The sequence below is a fragment of the Pseudophryne corroboree genome, chromosome 6, assembly GCF_028390025.1.
Source record: "Pseudophryne corroboree isolate aPseCor3 chromosome 6, aPseCor3.hap2, whole genome shotgun sequence".
In the NCBI taxonomy this organism is placed as follows: domain Eukaryota; kingdom Metazoa; phylum Chordata; class Amphibia; order Anura; family Myobatrachidae; genus Pseudophryne; species Pseudophryne corroboree.
This window is the reverse complement of record NC_086449.1, coordinates 223,324,727-223,340,772: the sequence shown is the minus strand read 5'-3', so window position 1 is coordinate 223,340,772 and position 16,046 is coordinate 223,324,727. Positions and strand designations below refer to the sequence as shown.

Genomic DNA, 16,046 nt, shown 5'->3' with positions numbered 1-16,046 from the left:
CCATCGGTGTGCACTGGCAAAGTGGGGCGTGGCTTCACTCATAGGGCTTGGCTTCCCAGGTAGGGGGCGTGGCCTTGCAGCCCGGACTCCTGGTGGCCCCGGAGATACTGGCTGCCTTCAGGGACCAGTCAGTATGCAGTGCCAGCTTATACACAGGGACAGGAGCCAGGTGCTGCATGTACTGTTACAGATTAGCACCTGCCTCCTGTCACTGTGCGTACAGTGATTTTTTTCTATGGAAAAGCAGCCACTATTGGTACTCACCTAAAGTTACAGTTTGATACAGATTGTAAGCTTGCGAGCAGGGCCTTCCTACCTCTATGACTGTTATCACCCAGTTTGTTATTGTTATTTCAAATTGTAAAGCGCAACGGAATTTGCTGCGCTATATAAGAAACTGTTAATAAATAAATCAATACAAGATTTATAGCAGCTTCCAACTCTGAATAAATCGTCAGACACTTAGTTTACTATTTTTATTATTATTAATTAACTGATTTATTCCTGTTTTCTTAAATAGTTATAATAATTAAACTTTATACCCAAAAATCTTTCATCAGAAAAAAGCACTCAGTGTGTATCTCTGCTTATATCTTCTACAATATTTTCTTTAGAATACGTAATCAGTTTGTGTAAAACAGTTAAAGGCAGGCCCGGCGCTACCCGCTCAGCGAAGGGATGCAGTGCAGGGAGGCGCTGGGACGGAGAGGCGCTTTCCCTGCTCTGAATCCCTTCACTGCTGCGCCGTCCTGTCCCCCCTGCTGCTGCTGCTGCTGTGTCTGTCACTGTATGACAGTCACTGGCAGCAGCGCCTGCAGAATCAAAAACCTCCTGCCTCCCCTCCCCGTGTGACAGCGGCTGAGTACGGGACAGAAGAGGGCGGAGCTAAACGGACCGAAAGGGGGCGGGGCTAAACGGGACAGAAGGGGCGGAGCTACACTGACCAGGCTGCAGTACAGAGGGAGACTGGCTTAGGTAAGTGGTGTGTGTGTGTGTGTGTGTGTGTGTGTGTGTGTGTGTGTGTGTGTGTGTGTGTGTGTGTGTGTGCATATGGTGGGTAGGTGTGTATGTGTGTGCATATATATGTGAATTGTGTGTGTGAGGTATGTCTGCGTACGCGCACTTTATGGACGCTAGTACTGGGGGGGGCATTACGTATAATGACGCTACTACTGGGGGAGGCCATTACATGCAAGGACGCTACTACTACTGGGAGGGTGCATTACGTATAAGGACGCTACTACAGGGGGGGCATTACGCGTAACAACGCTACTACTGCTGGGGGGGGCATTACTTATAAGGACGCTACTAGTACTACGGGGGAATTGCATATAAGGAGGCTTCTATTGGGGGTGCATTATGTATAAGGACGCTACTACTACTGTGGGGCATTACGTATATGGACGATACTACTATTATGGGGAATTACGTATAAGGACGCTTTTACTACTGGGGGTGCACTACGTATAAGGACGCTACTACTGCTGGGGGGAGCATTACGTATAAGAACGCTACTACTACTTGGGGGCATTATATATAAGGACGCTACTATTACTCGAGGGGCATTACGTATAACAATGCTACCACTACTAGAGGGGCATTACGTATAAGGATGCTACTACTGGGGGGGGCATTATGCATAAGGACACTACTACTACAGGGGGGGGGCATTACATGTAAAGATGCTACTACTGGGGGGGCCATTACATATAAGGACGCTACTAGTACTGTGGGGGGGTGGGCATTACGTATAAGGACGCTACTACTACTAGGGGGGAATTACGTACAAGGACGCTTCTACTACTGGGGGTGCACTACGTATAAGGACGCTTCTACTACTGGGGGGGGCATTACGTATATAAGGACGCGTCTACTACTGGGGGTGCACTACGTATAAGGACGCTTCTACTACTGGGGGGGGGCATTACGTATATAAGGACGCGTCTACTACTGGGGGTGCACTACGTATAAGGATGCTACTACTACTCTGGGTGCATTATGTATAAGGATGCTACTACTACTGGGGGGGCATTACGTATAAGGATGCTACTACTACTGGGGGGGCACTACGTATAAGGATGCTACTACTACTGGGGGGCATTATGTATAAGGATGCTACTACTACTGTGAGTGCATTATGTATAAGGATGCTACTACTACTGGGGTGCATTATATATAAGGATGCTACTACTACGGGTGGGGCATTACGTATAAGATTAATAAGATTGTGCTACATTGTGGCGTAATTTTAAATGGGGGTACTATTGTGTGGCCATGCCACTTAGTTGTGAGACCACACCCCTTTTCCCGGCGCACGCCAACGGAATATGGGAGGGCGCAATTTTATAGTTTGCAGGGGGGCGCCGAACACCCTAGCACTGGCCCTGGTTAAAGGGAAAAGTTAATGGTCCTTGTGCTTTTATCCACAATTCCTGTACGCAGACTAGTAAATACTTTACGTCTACTGTCTACTTTTGATATCTTAATTTCCAGTTAACTATTTTACAGGAGAATACTGTACATGAAATGTCGGTGTCAAAAGTGCATCTTGCTAAAACAGAATTAAATGAAAATGAAATTAATTTAAACAAAGGTCAGTGAAAGTCATTTAATAACAATGCTCTAAGGAGCAAATCTGCAGCTAAACTATATTAAATAATCAGCAATTAGCTTTTATCTGTCAAGTACACACACACACACACACACACACACACACACACACACACACACACACACACACACACACACACACACACACACACACACACACACACACACACACACACACTATAAGCCCCAGAGAGAACCACACAAAACAACTCCAAACACAATGTCACAGGTGCTAGGTCCGGGAAAAAAAAAAAATATATATATATATATACACAACAGCAAATAGCCTTTCCGCCTGTCCAGGTTTGCACGATTATGGCACTTACGTCCAATGCTGGAGCAAAAAAGTAGTGGGCTCAGGTGCAAATTATGCTTTGTGCCCCCATCGAATGACTGTTAGGACTAGCTTCCCTTAACTGACTTGATGAAAAAAATGTTGATAACTAGTGTCCCTCTATAACAGTGCTATTCAATTAAGATTTTGGGGTAAATTTACTAAGATGGCAATTTTATTTAAGAAGGGATGTTGCCCATAGCAACCAACCAGATTCTACTTCTCATTTATCTAGCACCTTCTAGAAGATAATACCTGGAATCAGATTGGTTGCCATGGGCAACACCCCATCTTAAATAGAACTCCCATGTTAGTTAATTTAACCCTTTAACTGGGCCACTCTGAAATATTTGAGAGATTTGAAGGCCACAAGTTTAAAATATATTACACATACTGTACACCATCAGAGCCACACGTGCCTTATTATATGCCATCAGAGTCCACGTCCGCAGGATACAATAATTTATTACACATTTCCCCATGCTTGTCATACCTGTCCCCCTGCTCGCCAGCTACTGACAGTAGTGCCCCTTATACACATTATGCCACATTGTAGCGCTGCTTCTTTACATTATCCACACTGTAGTGCTGCTTCTTTACATTATCCACACTGTAGCGCTGCTTCTTTTCATTATCCACACTGTAGCACTGCTTCTTTACATTATCCACACCGTAGCGTTGCTTCTTTACAATATCCACACCGTAGTGCTGCTTCTTTACATTATCCACACTGTAGTGCTGCTTCTTTACATTATCCACACAGTAGCGCTGCTTCTTACATTATCCACACTGTAGCACTGCTTCTTTACATTATCCACACCGTAGCGCTGCTTCTTTACATTATCCACACTGTAGTGCTGCTTCTTTACATTATCCACACAGTAGCGCTGCTTCTTTACATTATCCACACTGTAGCACTGCTTCTTTACATTATCCACACCGTAGTGCTGCTTCTTTGCATTATCCACACCGTAGCCTGCTTCTTTACATTTTGCAACCCAATATTGCCAATTCACATTATGCCACACAGTATGGACACTTTTTCACATTACCCCATACAGTATTCATGCTTATTCACATTACCCCACAAAGTCGCTTATTCACATTGCGCCACAGAGTACGGATGCTTATTCACATTACGCACACAGTACAGATGCTTATTCACATTACGCCATAGTACGGATGCTTATTCACATTACGCCACAGTACGGATGCTTATTCAAATTACGCCATAGGACGGATGCTTATTCACATTACGCCACAGTACGGATGCTTATTCGCATTACGCCACAGTATGGATGCTTATTCACATTATGCCACACAGTACAGATGTTTATTCACATTACGCCACACAGTAGTACCCCACACATTATAGTCAAATTAAAATGATGCCACACAGTAGTGCTCCTTTGTTTTATATTATAACATATATATGATGAATGGATGAACAGTTATTTTTAACAGACAGCTGCCACTATTCTCTCCTTAGAGCTGGGGCTGCTTCTTGCTTTCAGATGTTAGCTGAAGCCTCCTCTCTCAGTAGCAGCAGCTCACCACCTCTTACTGCCACTGAAATGCATAGCAGTCAGTGTGTGGTCAAGGGAGTGTGGCTGAGGAATGGGGAAGCGTGGCAGGTATTGGGGGAAGAGGGGTTGTAAATAGAGTTATGAGGGAGGGGATAGGGAACGCGTGGCCAACAGGACTGTGATCTGCAAGTACCACATAGCAGGTGAGAAGCGCCCTCTATAGAGGTGATCCTACCCGTATGAGGAATGATATCAGAGTGTGTCACTGGTTCCGGGTTGAGAATCCTTGTAGAGAGGAAAGAGGAGGGAACACTTTAATCCATGCTGGCTTGCCCTGGCGCCAACACCAGTACTCACTGTCGCAGACATGTGGAGGTGAGAGGAGGGGCGGGGCTTCATTCTCCGCTGACTGGTCCACTTCCTGCTTCTTTGTTAAAGGCCGCAGCCGGCCGTGTCATACTATAATGGGTCACTGGTGAGGAATCTGCTGGCTCTGGGCCTCTTGATTGCGGCAGACCTCAGTGCACTGCACTAGCAGTGGCAGTTCCGCCACTGCTTACATCAGTCTACAGAGATGGGGCAGGGGATGGAAAAGGCAGTCTAATGTAGGCTGCATAGAATAAGGATGTGTTTACGTAATTGTGAACAAATGCATTCGGGCACCCATATGCATCAAGAGCAGCTACACAATGATGATGACAGTCAGCAGCACAAGGCAACTGCTTCTGATTGGTTAATTGGGAATGCACCAATGACCCAGGTAAATGCTTTTGTTGCACATGCATAACAGAGATGTGAGTGGACCCCATGTTTTGGTTTTGGTTCTAATTCATCATTGTGTTTTGCTTTTGGCAAAATCACCCTCAAGTGTTTTGGTTCAGATTCCGTTTTTGGTTTGGGAAACAGAAGCACATGAGGGAACAGGGCCCAGCTTGTAAGAGCTTACATTCTAAAAAGGAGGGACAGACAGGGGTGATGTAGATGGGGAGGAAAGTGAGGAGCAAGCATGAACCATGCTTGGGTTAGGATGAGAGCTGGATGGCACTGATAAAGAAGTGGGACTTGAGGGCCTTTTAGAAGTTTTGTAGGGAGGTGGAGAGCCTGATAGGGAAAGGGAGAGAAGTCCAGAGGTAGGGAGCAGCACAGGCAAAATCATGTAGGTGGGATTGGGAGGAAGTAAGAAATGGTTAAAATCTTAGATGTAAGTGTATTTGAAGCATTTGCTGTATGTAAACTAGGCTCATATGCTACTGGTGCCGACCTGCACACAACTTATGATAGTTGCAGAGTTGCATGTGCATACTGTACAATTGCAGATTTTTTAGGGAATGCATTTTACACTTGCAATTTGGTACGCATTTGAGTCCAGCTCTGCATCAGACCCTTTGTGTTACAGAAAGCATGTGCACTAGTAGTGTTACAATAAACGAGAGATAATGGTATTACTATAGCAAATACTCTCAAACATCTATTTGAACCCCAGGTATAAAGGAATAGTCAAAGAGTATATGTGCTTCAAAGACCCCTTCAGTGTGACTGTTTTGTTGTTTCTTTTAAAATATAAATAGTAGTTGGATTTGGCAACTGCACCTACACAGGGCAGATGAGATCGGCTACATGCCCGGGTACTGATGCGGGTGTGAGCAAATCTGGAGAGATGTGGCCATGCCCCCTCAAAAAAGATGCACAGGGAGCTATAACCCCCCCCCCCCCCCTTTCAAAACTCAACATGCCTGGGCCCATTGATACTTTATTAATAATCTTATAAAATAAAGAAGTTCCAATACCCATATGTGATGTAGGTATCTTTGCTATAATCACATATGATGTATAATGACCATCTGCAAATTTTAGAAGGAGAAAAGAAAATCAACTTTTAATAGCAGCACTCTTTCCCTTCCACAAGAGAATTAACATGTTTGATACTTTATTAATAATCTTATAAAATAAAGAAGTTCCAATACCCATATGTGATGTAGGTATCTTTGCTATAATCACATATGATGTATAATGACCATCTGTGCACTCTCTTTCTGTGACCATTGTAGATTTTTTTTATGTTGAAAACTATTCATGGTTTGCAAAACGTATAATACTTGTTTCAAAGCAAAGCCTCCTATCTCATTTGTACCTTAACCCCATAATCTATCTGTTTTATAACTTGTAAAATAAAAAAAAACAATTACAAATCAGAGTCTCTAGGTGGGGTGCAGTATGTGCCCTCCTCCTCCCCATGCTCATAGGGGTGCTTTCATAATCTCCCTAAAATGCTTTCTTTAAAAGTAGACAAGTATGAGCTCTAAGATTATAATCTACAAACTACAATGGTTAATGCATACTTGCCGACATTGCTTCCACCCTCTTCTGGGAGGGGGCAGCCTGGTCGGCAAACAGGGTGCATGTCTGCAAAGAGGTGTTTGAGGTGTCCTAAGGGGCGCTTCAAAATAGTATGGTGGCTGCCTTCTATTTCCACTGTTGGACCTATCCCACGGTGGTCCAAAAGCATGCAAAGACAAATAAAAAGAGTGTGGAAAAGATGGCGCTACCACAGGCGGGAGCGAGGTGGTAAGGTGGTATAGACTTTTTCTATATTTAAATGGTTCTACTGACACCTAACTGTGCCAGTGGGGGATGGTTTTTCTCCCGTTGGTGAACCAATCATATGAAATAAATAGTGTTGTTAAAGGTGTTTGCAATCATCAATGGATGTGTACCATGCACTCACAATAGAAATGGCGTGGTTCCTCGCGTAATGGCTTCTTTGGTATGATCGGGATTCAGAGACAATATGTATAAGATTATAAAAGTATTTATTAATATACAATAAAATAGCAATGAATATTAAAAAAATGCAAAGTGTTATTCAGCGGAGGTACCTTCTGGGAGAAGTAAGGACCAGTGGTGCAACTTCACGGAGTGGACTACTTTTTAATTACCATCATTGGACTCATATAACTTTTATTGAATAAGAAATCCAATGGCGGTCATGTGACTGCTTACCGGAAGTGATGTAATGATCACCAGCTCTTTTCCCTATAAATACCAGGATCGGCCACCCACTTACCCTATGCCTTAAAAAAGAGTTTTGTACTCAAAACACGTTGGCACAGGAGGTGTTACACAGTTGGATCCAGTACCAGACTCTGGAGGAAGGTAGGACCTTGTGATTCATTTTGCCCATATTAATGGTTATAATTGAATCTAGGAGGTGGATCTACCGGGCATCCACTCCTTGAAATTGAACCACTGGTCCTTACTTCTCCCAGAAGGTACCTCCGCTGAATAACACTTTGCATTTTTTTAGTATTCATTGCTATTTTATAGTATATTAATAAATACTTTTATAATCTTCTACATATTGTCACTGAATCCTGATCATACCAAAGAAACAGTTACGTGAGGAAAAACTCCATTTCTATTGTGAGTGCATGGTACGCATCCATTTGCACACGTGTGTAAAGATACCTTTATAAGCAAGGTCACACCCATATCTTTGTAAGTTAGGTGTGTTAATAATAACACTCTCCTTCTGAATGGTTGCTGTCAAAGATACCTTTTTATGTGTCAACACATCTTTATCTGTGTAAGTCAGTTGTGTTGTTTGGAAATATTGTTGACTACTTCACCGACCTACATAATTGTTTTTTGATTTTAAAGATACCTTGATATGTGTCAACACACCTACATCTGTGTAAGTCAGGTGTGTTGATTGGAAACATCTTTAACAACACTATTTATTTCATATGATTGGTTCACCAACGGGAGAAATATCATCCCCCACTGGCACAGTTAGGTGTCAGAAGAACCAGTTAAATATAGAAAAAGTCTATACCAGTATTGTTACCGCCAATCATTTTTCTTGAAACAATACCACACATTGTTCTCCATCTTTTGTCATTTTTTTTATACATCGAGTGTTGAAATTGCGGATTGGAAGGATCAGCCAGGACGACACACTTGAAATCCTTGCACACAGCTAAGTGATCCTACCACCTTACCAACAGGGGGCATGTCTGGCGGTAAGGGGGCGTGTCCATGGGCGGAGCTGCTATGACGCAATTCAGTGTGAATTGAGACATCGGGTCCCTCTCGGACCGCCCACTGGTGCGCCGTTGTGGGCGGCAGAAGGGGAGGGGGTGGGGACTGGCGGCGGATGCAGGACACTTGCCAACCTTTCCGGGGGCCGGGAGCACCACCTGATTTTTGGGAGCCTCCCGGCAGTTCTGGGAGGGTAGGCAAGTATGGGTTAATGCTATCTATTGGGACAAATGGGATTTTACGCAGTCCCCATAGAAAAATGTGGTACAATAACTGTATTTCCAATAGTAAAGAGAAGGACCAGAGCAGAACTCTCAAATATCCGCTGTGGTACCCTTTTGTTAAGTACCTCAAATACAATATATTGTAGAAAACCACTGAAAACAGCCATTTTGAAAGGTTTTACTGTGAAAACAGTTTAATACAGAGGATTCTTTATATTAGTTAACTTCTTTTATGCCTGTATCACTCTAGAGAGATTTTTGGGACACTTTGCTGTTCCGTCTTTTGTATATTTTATCTTGAAATGCAGCACTTACAAGCAGCTCTTTCATTTATGTACTTCTTGTCACATGTCACATCCCATAGCACAATGCTGTGGTATTAGATGCCATTTATAAAATAGACAATCGTTTTAGTCCCATGTTCCAGCTTTATATTGAGTTTTGTTTACAAAATAGCCAGCAGAAATGTACCCCTGCCATGTATTTGCTTCATGTCACACTTTGACAGAAATCATTGCATTTTCTTGATGGTTTTCTACGTGTATATCTGTAACAAACACTTTATTTTATTTTTTAATACAAGAAAATGTAGGGGAACAAAAGATTACAAATCCTGTATTTTCTGGAAAGTTGTTCAATACACCATTACACTGAGTTATCATTTGTTTTCAAATCTTGAGTCCCATAATTTTTAAGTTAACAACAGAGCAGCAATGAAACCTGGATTGACTTTTAAGCTTTAAATAAGGTAACATCATAGGAATCCTGATAATTCCGGATGCGTTCAGCATCCCAACTGACGGGATGCTTGCGGTCATGTGTCCGAACCCCGGAATACTGACACCAATCTGGAGACCAGTGCCGGATCACAGACGGCCGACATCCTGAAGGTAAGTATCGGGGTTCAGGGTTAAGGTGCCCATACACTAGACGATATTATGAGCGATTTGACCGTTTCCGATGGTTTGGAACTACAAATAATTCATAATTGTGCAGATTGTTCAGTGCCTGGGAACGATAACGAAAAACAATGCGCGGTTCCATTGGTCGGAGCTTCTGATCTTCCCTGCTGCAGTGAAGATATGAAGCTATTGTCAACGACAGCATGCTCCTGGATGTAGCCACTCCCAGCACTTAAGACACATCATGTGTATTGTACTATATATCGTTTGCCCAGGACTGCTGGGGAGCTGCCGGGGGAGTTCAAAGGAAATCTTTAATGAGAAATCATCATTTACAGGTCGTCTACTGTATGAGCTCCTTTAGACTAGAGGCCAATGTGGCGGGGGGGGGGGGGGGGGGGTTGGGGTTAGGAACTATGGGGGTTAGACCTAGCCTCCTCTCCACCCCCCCCCCCACCCCCAAGGGACAGAGAAGGAAAGAAATACCGCCGCTGATGGCGGGATCTTCAGTGTTGGGATGCTGCAGTCATGTGACATCTGCATTATTTAGTATGTATTCTGATAATTCAGGTGCCTTGATAATATGAAGCATGTAAAATAAATGTTGCCAATTTTGGGTGGGTCTGTATATCAAACTATATATGTGGAAACTGCTGTTTAATCCTGCTTTGCAAGCAATGTGGCTCGCAGCAGCCATCCCCATACTTTCTGGAAGGACAGAAAGTATGGGGATGGCAAAACGATTAGATTTTAAGAACTTGCCTGTGGTAACTAACACCATTTCTATACTATAGTGTGTATGATGGATTGTTTCAGCTTTTTTACCGATAAACTGGAAAAATCTTGTATGCAAGCACGGTACTTCAATTATCCGGTCGGCTAAAACCAAAAATCTCTGCCTCAATCTCTCGATAGTGTGCAATGTGTGGGCATTCTCCATAATCTGACCATATTTCCCATGTTCTTCTGTTACTACTTCACCTACTAGTGGGCGGACATATGCAAATTCAGTGTGGTGTGGCTCAGATATTGGGGACTTCATTTTCCCAAAAATCAAAACATTTGTCGGGACCTAGTACCTAGTTATAGCCTGCTTTAGTGTGCATGTGCAGTTGGCGTTTGAAACCAAACCTGCAAGTAAAATTACAGAAGCTATCAATTTACTAATAACTGATCTTACTGGAGACTGTTCCCTGGAAACTGAACAGTGGTAAATACTCCCCAAATATATTCCTTATTGTGGCAAAAGTAGTGGGAATTATTAGAGGCATATCAAAAGATTTTTGCATAAATAGGACCCTTGGGCTGAATTAATAGGGACAAGCCCAAGAAACATATATTCTATAGACCACATCTTCCAACTTTAAAAGGTGTAGTGTCGGAACCTGGCATGCCCGTGCCTTGGAAAGGGGTGGGGTCTCAGATAAAGGAGCGGGGCTTTATGTGGGGGACGGGGCCTTGCTTCCCGACCCCTGTTATCATCATTTTGGAGCGTTCCCCGCATTTCCTGAGCAGCTGGGCAGCCCCCGGCTAACCCTATACCCCCCCCCCCCCGCACTGTTAGGTGCCATGCACATGCGCATGGTATCTATTCAGTGGTCACCGGTTGGTTTGCAGAGCAGAACAGCTGTGAGCACAGGCTCTCCCAACATGTCCTCGAATAGTGGGACTTTCCAGTTGGAAGAATCGGAAGACAGTTGGGAGGTATGTTAGATTATTACTTGCTGAGGAAATAGGTTTTGGTATAACACACAATACGTTACACTCTTCTTCCACTTCCTGTCTTTTTCGTTCAGTAAGACAACATTGTATTGATTATTTAAATTCTGCTTCAAGTTTTATATAATGGCTGGCTTGGGCTGTGTACAGCCTTTGTCACGCTTCCGGAATTGGCTTCTCATGAGTTCTCATTGTGATCCCTATGAAGAACACGCTCGCAGGGCATGCAACATTAAGATTGAATAATGAAACACAGACTTTGTATGGAATTAGCTGCTTTTTATGTGCATATATTTATGATCCAGTGTTTGAGAGGCTTAAAATGCAAATGGTCTGCCATGTGCAGCGATAACAAATCCATAAATTGCACACGATTTAAGGCAATCATCACCGTTCTAGACAGGGGACACAAACATATTTATGGGATCCCCCACCTACTTAGTACAGGGCAGGACACCCCAAGGTGCAGGGTTCCAGCTATCTCACGTGTCAAAATAACCTTTGTGTTTTTTTTTTTTAGGCAGGTTAACCTGTGGCTTGTGTAACGGCAGTTTAATGTATCTGGGGCATTACATTAATTTTCTTGTATGAATAAAATCAGGAGAGTGTTCAAAAATGGTGGTCTTGCCGTGCTTTCTCTGTCACTTTGCTTTAATGGCTCCAACAATATTAAAATTGGCAAAAGTAGCACCAAAAAGTGTTGGTTTATTTAAACTGCCATACCATATACTCCCTGCTGTATATTTCTAGCCATTGTCCATTCATGATTACATGAATTTAAGCATTTTGTGTACATAGGGGGTCATTCCGAGTTGCTCGCTCGCTAGCTGCTTTTAGCATCCGTGCAAACGCTAAGCCGCCGCCCTCTGGGAGTGTATTTTAGCTTAGCAGAAGTGCGAACGAAAGGATCGCAGCGCGGCAACAAAAAAAGATTGTGCATTTTCTGAGCAGCTCCAGACCTACTCCTAGCTTGCGATCACTTCAGACTATTTAGTTCCAGTTTTGACGTCACAAACACGCCCTGCATTCGGCCAGCCACGCCTGCGTTTGTATCTGACATGCCTGCGTTTTTCCACACACTCCCCGAAAACGGTCAGTTACCTCCCAGAAACGTCCACGTCATGTCAATCACTCTGTGGACAGCAGTGCGACTGAAAAGCTTCTCTAGACCTTATGTGAAACTACTTCGGCTGTTGTGAAAGTACATCGCGCATGCGCATTGCGCCACATACGCATGCACAGAAATGCTGCTTTTTTTGCCTAATCGCTGCGCTGCGACCGAAAACAGCTAGCGAACAACTCGGAATGACCCCCATAGTCTTTTAGCTTAGAATGCGTTTATGAAGCTTATATTCTACCTTTATAGGCAGTAATAGATTAGCAGAGTATTTGCAGCTTACAAGAGGCTGCATGTTGTGATTTTATTAAAAGTATAACTATGCAGAACACTTCAATTATCCGGGGAAAGAAAAATAATCCAGTTCCTTGTTTAATATTCAATACAGATGTACTGAATATATGCTGCAACATTCTCGCTCTCGCTCTCTCTCTCTATATATCTATATATATATCTATATATATATCTATATATATATATATATATATATATATATATATAAGAAAGAGGCGGCACTCAGTGGACTTCAACTAGCACAACCACAACCTGCAACCACAGCAGTTATGACCTAACGTTTCAGTTGTTTAATCTTCTCTGACGAAAAATAGGGGTGGTTCGGCCCCTCTGTGTCACCAATAGGGGCCGATCCATCTACTTCACCAATGGAAGGCGTGCCAGCCTGTTCTCATCAGTAATGTGGGTGTGCCCAGCACTAACGGAGTGCTGGGCTTCCCATAAGCTCTCCCCTTAATGTGAATAGATGCCAATGCACATGGCAACAACAGGCTGTTTTAACAGAGTACCAGTAAAGGTGATAGGCACATTTTTTTGCCCTTTAAAACAGCATAGCGTGAACACACACACACACACACACACACACACACACACACACACACACACACACACATCTATAAAATGTATAACCCAATTCAGAAATTTTTTAATAAGGTTATGAATAATGTTTTTTCCTTTTTCCGTTCTAGGTATTGGCTGACCAATAAGGTGCACATAAAGAGACCTACAACTGGGATCCTAATGTACACCTTAGCTACACGTTTCTGCAACAGAATCTACCTGTATGGTTTCTGGCCTTTCTCCCGAGATCTCTACCAGAACCCTGTAAAATATCACTACTACGACAGCCTAAAATACGGCTACACCTCACAAGCGGGACCACACGCAATGCCGCTGGAATTTAAAGCTTTGAAAAATCTGCATCTGCAGGGGGCTTTGAAACTTACAGTGGCCAAATGTGAATCAGCGACATAGCATCATATTCAGTGATGTCTTCTTACTACAATAAGCAGTGGGACCACGGTGGGAGGATGTTGGGGACAATTGTCCAGCAACAATTGAGTTTTATAAGTATTGCTGGCCTGAAGAGCAGACCCAGGCTAAGATATCATGAAGCTAAATGGTGATGATGCACTGGAGTGTATAGGATACTTAAAATGCTTGTAGCGATGGATCTATGTTTCACCAGATGCCCAAGCACATACTACTGTGCCGAGATTATCCTTCTTGCTGTAAAGTAGTACTAGCAACACAACAACTCAAACCATGGCGTATATGAGTGTGAATCTGGTGCTATACATGAACAATGTAAATAACATGATTGTCTGTAATCTTGGCTTACTACTCCCTCCAACAGTCTAAGAAAAGCTTACATAGCTTCGTACTATGATGACCTTTCTTTTTTTTCACAGACGATTACAGTAGGCAGTGGCTTTACAGAAACTGTAAATAAAACAGCATTAGGGTTCACTTAGACAAATTACTGTAGTAGTCGGAACCAAGTTGCAGCAAGAAATAGCTACACGTAAGCCTCATGTGTTTCTAGTACTACTGACTTGTGCCTAGAATTACAACTGTTTTAACTGTTGATTTGTATCAAAGAAGATAATCAGATGTGCAACTGTGTATTTCCGTTTGGAATAGGAATTATACCGGCTCAATGTGATGTGTAAGTTATATTGGTGTGTAAAAGAAAAAGGATAATGTTTACCAGTCAGGAAATAGTACATTGTCCAGTGAGAAACTGTCACACTTTAGATGATATTGGTTAAGGCATTAGTCCTGAAAGATCTGGCAGCAGTTTAGAGTCACTCATGAAGAGCTGATTGTAAGTGTGGCTGATGACTGTGCTGACCCAAGTGTTCTGTTTGTGGCTCAAGTGTAACCAAATAACGCCAGTTTTAGATAATGTCATATCACTGACTTTGTAAAGATCTCTAACAGATTCTGGTTCTGTTCATGTGAAAATGTTGGCTGGCTATGGCCAGTTGTATCCATGGTCTGGTTGACTCTCTTATTTTATTTTGCAGATGGGTAGCAAGCAGTGTTTTGTAATATGTGTGATTAAAGGTTATTTGTGGTCACTGTTGTTAATATTTCTAGAAAAAAAAATAGACTGAGGCACTGGCATCATATCTTCTACAGAACCTCCTGAGCACAAGAGGCAGCACCTGGAATGGAAGAGAAGATTAAAAATTATTGTGCGAATAGAACTTTCCCACTTTGCAATGTATCAGCAACATAATGCTTTGTCTCAGGATTCCATCTGTTATCCGTTCTTACATTACCTGAGTTTTGGGGATACAAGTCTTACTTAGTGGGACTGAATCTACTCGGATGGACAGCAAAGTCCATCTCCCGCTCCATCACACTATGAAAAGTGGCAGGAAAAGTACTCTTGTGTTAATATAAAGTATTGCCGGAAGGCCAAGGACTGCAGAGGAATGATGGCAGTGAGATTTATCATGGTCCTCGTTTTCATTTTGCATAAGTGACAGATTTTGTCAAACTTGGACAATTTCAGTAAATAAATTTTAAAGATGGAAAATAAGTTGTATAAATTATTTTTTCCTTGTCATAGTGTACTGCTTGTTTATTTTGTTATTGGTCTTCATCTCCTGCACATCGGGGGTAATTCCAAGTTGATCGCAGCAGGAATTTTTATAGCAGTTGGGCAAAACCATGTGCACTGCAGGGGGGGGGGGGCAGATATAACATGTGCAGAGAGAGTTAGATTTGGGTGTGGTGAGTTCAATCTGCAATCTAAATTGCAGTGTAAATATAAAGCAGCCAGTATTTACCCTGCACAGAAACAAAATAACCCGCCCAAATCTAACTCTCTCTGCAAATGTTATATCTGCCCCCCCTGCAGTGCACATGGTTTTGTCCAACTGCTAAAAAAATGTCCTGCTGTGATCAACTTGGAATTACCCCTAACATCACAATACTCACAGCAGAGTAAATTATGCAAGGAGATAATGTCCTAATTCCTAATGTGTGACTGAGTATTTGAAGAAAAGGCTGCATGTGGCAGAAGCAGAATCGGGTGTGGATCATTAGAACAACATTAAAAAGGTCTACAGTCAATAGGTTGACCACTAATGGTAGACATGCATTAGGTCAAGAGGGTCAAAAGGTTTGCATGGCCAAAATATCGACATGGGATAGGTACAGTAGAATAGGTCGACAGGGTCAAAAGGCAGACATGGAAATTGTTGACACAAAAAAGGTTGACCATTTTTTTTTGTCTTTTGCCCCATTACCGCGTTCCATCGCGTGGCT

At 42.8% G+C, this 16,046-nt stretch overlaps 1 protein-coding gene across 1 annotated transcript in view; it reads left to right on the top strand.

Annotated features, from left to right (window-relative positions):
- Positions 1 to 15,315, top strand: part of ST8SIA2 (ST8 alpha-N-acetyl-neuraminide alpha-2,8-sialyltransferase 2) — a 386,354-nt gene extending 371,039 nt beyond the window's left edge. The window contains exon 6 of the mRNA XM_063925734.1: positions 13,454 to 15,315. Within this exon, the coding sequence (XP_063781804.1) occupies positions 13,454 to 13,739 (286 nt within the window). The 3' untranslated portion in view covers positions 13,740 to 15,315. The remainder of the gene's footprint in view (positions 1 to 13,453) is intronic.
- The last annotated feature ends 731 nt before the right edge of the window (positions 15,316 to 16,046 follow it).